The following is a 6,195-nucleotide window of genomic DNA, read 5'->3' as shown; positions in this document are numbered from 1 at the left end:
GCTGCTCGTCCGCTGTCCCCACAGGCCACCTGCCTCCTCCCCCCAGCAATGGGCATGTTGGTGCCGCTGCAGAGTCTCCACACACCCCCCAGCACAGCCCCTGGAGTTAGTCATGGGGCTGCGGGAGGAGGGAGGGAGCCCACCGGCCATCTCCCTGGGGTCCTGACTGCTGGGGGACTCCCCTGGGCAGGATGAGAATGACATGCCCTAATGCTCAGCTAGCTCTCATTACACTACTGATGGGACAGCAGTTAGGAGGGTTTCTAATGACGACTCACGAGAGTAGAGGAGAAAGACAGAGAGAGCCTGGAATAAAGTGAGGATGAGCCGCTTCCCCTCAAAGACGCCACGCGACGGCCACCCAGACCTCGGCCCCCATTTCCCTCCTCTCTGCCACCCACTCCCATCTCCACAGCCCTTACACAGTGTGGCAGGGACCAGCCGCATCCACGTCACTTGGGAGCTTGCTGGACATTACAAACTGGGACCCAGTGGGAGCTGCTGAGCCCGAGTCTGCATTTCCACAGAATCCCCAGTGACTCGTTTGTTGAAGTCTGAGACCCACCGGGACCCTGACACTTGCCTGAGCTGGACGGCGCCCTCGTAACAGCGGAGAAAAGAACCACCCGGCACCGCTCGGTCTCTCCTGGGCCGCACCCCACCTCAGGGCCAAAGCTGAGAAACAAAAGAAACAAAGCCTCTCTGAGACCCCCGTTTCATCAGAAACCAGCCCGTTTTCTGAGTGACAGGTGTGTGGGGTGAGGGACAAGCATGAGGTCAGTGTGACACACGGGGGTTCCATCAGTAGGGCTTCCCCTTCCAGGGCTGTGACGTGGGCCCCTCTCTGAGTCTCGACTGCTTCACCTGTAAGATGACAAGAACTAAGCCACCTCACAGACCTGACAGGAAGACAGAGGTAACGTCTGTCACATGCCTGGGACAGCACTGTCCCCGGGTAAGTGCTTATGAGCAGGGATACTAGCATGAACTTGTACAGTCCCGCCAACAAATGTCTTCCAAGCCAGGAGGAGAGCGTGTCTGCTTCAGTCCCGGATGAGAAGTCACTCATTCATTCGCTTCCCCAGTATTCGCTGCGCGTCGCTATGTGTGTGACCGTGCTGGGTGCTAACACACCCTCCTCCCGACAAAGTCCCACAGCCTGGGCGCGGAAAGGTGAAGAAAGGATACTCTCTCAGTTCTGGAGGCTAGAAGTCCAACGTCAAGCTGTGGGGAGCACGGGTTCCTTCCAGAGGTACCAGGCCTCTTCCCTCGCCTCCATGGTTGGCGGTGGCCGCTTCATGCCAGTCTCTGCCTGTCACCACATGGCGTTCTCCTTGTGTCTGTCTCTGTACCTCTATTTCCCTCTCTTGGAAGGATAGCAGTCAGTGAATCAGGGTCCACTCTCATACTGTACGGCGTCATCTCACATCCACAAAGGTCCCATGTTCCAAACAGGTCACTTTCACAGGTTTGGGTGGTACGGAACTTAAGGCAGACAGAAGTTAAAGCGCTAAGGGTACACTTTGTTCAGTAACGACCGTTGCAATGGGAAAAGGGTCCATAAGCTCAACTCTGACTTCTCAGAGGCGACTGGCACTTTAAAAGGAGAATGAGGGTAGGGAGGGGGCTGAGCAGAGGCGAGGTGTGTCTGTGATGGAGGGGGAGCCTTAAATGACGTGCTTCCTGCTGCCCTGTCTAAGCACGTTTTCCCGACACGCAGGCCACACACGTCTGTCCGTGCCCCTCGCCCCCTGTTCCTCTGCTGGAAAGCTGCTCCCCCAGAGCTCCACATCACTGGCCTGGCTCCTCCTGGTGGCGGTGTCTCAGCTCCCACGTCTGGCTCAGAGGACAGGAGTGCCCGCCCCTGCCACTCAGTATCAATCGTGCCCCTGTCTCCTTCACAGCGCTCACCACCAGCCTCAGAGGTGCCCCACGTTGATTTCTATTCATTCATTGTCTGCTCCCCACCCCACCCCCCGTGAGAAGGGCCGTTTGTTCACGACTGTGCCTCCACGTTAGAACACTGACCAGAGAAGCGAAAGCTCAGTGAATGTCTGCAAACAAAAGGATGGCGACAGGCTCACTCGCTGCCTTCAAGAGGCTTCTGTCTGGAGCTTCCCGAGTCTCTTCCCAAGACTGTGCACTAGCCCAGCCCAGAGCAGTGTTGGAACGTACATGTGACTATAGGATGGTTCAAGTTTCCAGGAGGGCCCTGGAATCTCTATTTGGAGACCATTGCTTTAGAGATGAGCAAGAACTGATTCAGGGCAGGGCCCGAGAGAAAGGCTTTTTTAAAAAAAAAACAAATCTTGTGCTAATTGTGTGTGCTCTCAAGCAGACATTAGTATCTCATCCTATCTTGATTTATCCGGTTATCAAGGCTTGGGACACAGAAAGCACTTAGGACTGTTTGTAGGTTATAATGAGCTCAGCCATAGAGACGAGAACGCATGAGATCATGGATGTGTGGGATGTAAAGAAGTGTAAACACAGAGGGTAAATGGTGGTGACCAGGGGGTGAAGGAGGGGTGATGGCTGTGGAAGAAGAGCCCAGAAGAAGCAGGATCCAGCAGAAAGCCACCCAGCACCACCTGCCCTGCAGCCCTGCTCACAGCACAGCTGGAGAAACGGGACCTGCTGGCATCTGGGTCCCAGAAACACCCAATCAGCTTTTCCACCAGAACCACAGCCATTGCCTGGGTGCCAAGGGACTCCTGGGGGCCAGGTAGGACCAGATATAAAGAATCAAATACTGACTAAGGAAGTCCTTCAAGAGCTGAGACCATAATGACTGGGAGAAGTCAGGGCGGGCTTCCTGGAGGTGGCACTGGAACCCTAAATGCCCAGATGCTTCTGACAAGCAGGAAGGATGGAAGAGGTAATTCAGGACAGAATAAGGCAGACACTTTGGACTTAAACCAGGGGGTGGAAAAGCTTCATTCACTGCCTGCCTCAGAACCTAAGACACAAACCCACATCATTAGTTATGATTCTGATGACTGAAGAAGCAAAAGTCAGGGTTACCTTGTGGAAAGATCATTCAACACTGAGAAAGGAGAAGGGCACAGTGCCATCTTCCAAGCCTTTCACATTCATTCTCCCATTTAATCCTCAGACCCACCCTCTGGGAAGGGGGTGCAACCATTGCCCTATTTTTCACAGGGAAAAACCAAGACTCCGGAAGGCGGTACCTTACCCACCACAGCCATAAAGTGGCCCAAGTGGGATTTGAACCCCAGTCAATCTGACCCAAAACGCTTGCATCTCTCCCCCACTCTGTGCCACACCCCACCCCGCACCCCCACATGTGGCTGCCACACCAGGTGCCCGGTCGCTGCTGCACTTTCACCCACAGAAGCTCACTGAACATCAGCCCCACAAAGAGGAAAAGGAGAAAGGATTGTCCACAGCCACCTGACCCGAGGGTCACAGCAGGATGGGCACCCGTGTCTGTGGGCTGCGCAGCCTCAACTGCCACCTACCCTTTGAAAGCCACACGGTCCAAGGATGGAAGGGTCATGGAGAAAACTCCCTCCCACCTGCTGGGCCACAGAGGACGGCCTCTTTGAGTCTGAGCGAGGTGACAGGCTAGCAGCAGGCCGTGAGTTGGCACCAAGCCAGATGGTGAGGCCCCAGAAATGCCTGGGGTGCGGCTGGCTGGAGCGGAGGGGACCAGCTGTTCTTTGTCTCAGGCCCCGCAGGTCTGCACTCACAAGGGCTCGGGTCTGAGTCACTTCCCTGAGCTCCAACCAGCTGCAGAGCCACAGCGTTGCTGGCTTGGTGGCCTCAGCTGGTCCGTGCCCAGTGATGAGCACTTGGTGAGCGAGCTGTGCCCACAGCAGAGTGAGCAGCTGGAGGAGAAGAGGCAGAGAGCAAGGGCCAGGAGACAACAGAGGCCAGCCAGGAGGGACAGGTCTGAAATAGTGCTTCCTCCTCCGCCCCGCTGTGCTGTGGGCTCTGCCACCTGATAGCCCTGGGTTCAAACCCCAGCTCCCCCACCTCCCTCTCCTTCAGTTTTCTCTACCGTGAAGCGGCTAATAAGCTCTTGGGAGGACAAAAGGAGAGAGCATTGATCACGAAGTACCCAGCACCGAGTAGGGTCTGGTACACGGGTGTTTTCTCCACCTGCCCTGAGAAATGGGGCTCAAGACGGCGCCCTGTCCTGGAGGGAGTTCTCTCAGGTTAGTTAGTATGGGGCGGACTCGACTCCCTTAACAAACAATTCTGCCAAGAGGCCAATGAAGCAAGTCTCACTGGAGATGCAGAGAGGGAGCGGGAAGGCTTGGGGGGGGGGGTCCGACAGAAGCTCAGGGAGGCATCTGGGAAAGGGGGCTCCTCCCATCCCCACAGCCCTCTCTTGCCCCCTCCTTCTGCTCCCCTGGATCGCTGTCACAGCCCCCACCCCAGCCTGGCCTGGCCACTCCACTCCATGCCTGCAGTCTCCAAAACTGCATTTCAAAAGTGCAAAGTGCAAATCTGAGCATAGTTACATCACCCCCAGACCTTCTGTGGCTCCCCATTGCTTCAGAGTCAAGCAACCTATCCAGCCAACTATGCCTCACCCACAGCTTCTCTTCAGCCTCAGGCTCTCACCACTGCCCCCTCATGCTCCAGGTCAAATCACAGTGAATTCCTTGGGGGTTCCCTCACTGTGTCATTTTCTCCAAGCCAACACCCTGCCTCTTGTCAACCTTGTTTCCACTACCTGGAGCCCTCACCAAACTTGACAGCGACAGCCTTTTCTTTAAGACTCAGCTCGAGGGTCACCTTTTCCAGGAAGCCCTCCCTGACTCCTCCTGCAATCAGTCTCTCTCCTCTGTGATTTCTTAGAATGCAGCAGTCCCGTCACTGCAGCGCCTCAACCAGACGGCCTCAGAGCCAGAAACCACGTTGTTTAAAATAATAAAACTTTCTGTTTTTATCGAGGTGAAATTCACATAACATAAAATGAACCGTTTTAAAGTGCACACGCCAGCGGTGTTCAGTAGGTTCACAATGCTGTGTAACCGCCACCTCTACCTAGTTCCGGAACATTTTTAAACTGCATCCCCGTTAAGCAGCAAGTTCCAAGAAGCACAACATTTTAAAGTAGCGGTAAAATACAGGTGGCCTTAAGTGTGTTTATATTCTTCTTTTGAAAAAAGTGTCTATTATCCCTGAACCGCTAAGCCTCTGTATTCCCAAGGAGCTTCAAACTGGCACTCTTAAAAGGTTTATTTACATTTTCAGCCCAAAGCCTTTCCCCCTTGAATTGCACCCTCCTGGATGCCACACACGTTTCCTCAGCACTTCTGTGGCCCCCGTGTCTGCAGCCAGCTGCGCCCACTCCAGCTGGCTACTCCCCCCGCCTCATAGTGCTTCTTTCTTTCTGCAAACCCAATGGACCCAGACTTGAGATCATTTTCTGAAAGACAGCAGGCAAACAGCAGGGACCTCCGGACTAGAGTACAACCACTTCCCCAACGGGGTTCTGCGCAGGCATCTGCCTCAGTCTCCCCAATTGTATAATGGGCGCAGGCTCTGTCCTGTGGCCTCCCTGCGAGTAAGGTAGGGCGGCCCCAGTAGGTCAGGAGAACCCAAGGCCATCACTGGGTTACGATCCTCGGGCCCGCCCGGCGCGGGTCCTGAAGAGCTGGCCCCGCCCAAGGCCCCAGTGGGCGGAGTCACAGCGGCGGGGGCGGGCTCCTGACCCGGTCCTAGCGCCCGCCCGCACGCAGCCTCCCAGGCTGGACCTGCGCTCTCGCCCGCTCGCTGCCACCGGTGTCTGGTGGTCCCACACGAGCTCGCCGCGCCGCTCCCCGGCCCCGACAGCCATGAGGGGCGCGCACTCCCTGGTCCTTTTCTTCCTGGTTGCCTTTTGCGGCAGAGGTGAGTTTCCTTCGGGGAAGGAGGGAGGGCGCCCAGGTCCAGCAGAGTCACTGGACCGGCCACAGGTGGGAGGGGAGTGGCCGAGGTTGTCCCGGCAGGATGGAGAGTGTTTGTGGGGTGAATTAATCTGTGAAGATGAGGTGGGGGTCGCTCTTCTCCATGTGGCCAGTGCCCTCGGGTGGCAGCTCCGCTCAGCCCAGCGCGATGGGAGCCCGCAAGTTCCTCCCCGCGAGCGTGGACACCGGGAGCGAGCCAGCCACGCGGTGCTGGAGGGAGGGGGCTTGCCCGGCCCCCAGCCCCGAGTGTATGCAGTTCGGGGCGGATCTC

The 6,195-nt window shown here is 56.4% G+C and overlaps 1 protein-coding gene and 1 long non-coding RNA gene across 2 annotated transcripts in view; one reads left to right on the top strand and one right to left on the bottom strand.

The window, feature by feature from the left end:
- Nucleotides 1-583: 583 nt before the first annotated feature.
- The window catches only part of LOC141568144 (uncharacterized), a 14,819-nt gene continuing 9,207 nt past the window's right edge, over nucleotides 584-6,195 (bottom strand). The window contains exon 3 of the long non-coding RNA XR_012491168.1: nucleotides 584-675. This is a non-coding gene — a long non-coding RNA (uncharacterized LOC141568144). The remainder of the gene's footprint in view (nucleotides 676-6,195) is intronic.
- The window catches only part of CHRNB4 (cholinergic receptor nicotinic beta 4 subunit), a 10,464-nt gene continuing 9,988 nt past the window's right edge, over nucleotides 5,720-6,195 (top strand). The window contains exon 1 of the mRNA XM_019751247.2: nucleotides 5,720-5,868. Coding sequence (XP_019606806.2) covers nucleotides 5,814-5,868 — 55 coding nt within the window. The 5' untranslated portion in view covers nucleotides 5,720-5,813. The remainder of the gene's footprint in view (nucleotides 5,869-6,195) is intronic.

This window comes from Rhinolophus sinicus, linkage group LG13 (assembly GCF_036562045.2).
Source record: "Rhinolophus sinicus isolate RSC01 linkage group LG13, ASM3656204v1, whole genome shotgun sequence".
NCBI classification, from domain to species: domain Eukaryota; kingdom Metazoa; phylum Chordata; class Mammalia; order Chiroptera; family Rhinolophidae; genus Rhinolophus; species Rhinolophus sinicus.
The sequence above is the reverse complement of the archived record's forward strand: the minus strand, read 5'-3'. Positions and strand labels throughout refer to the sequence as shown.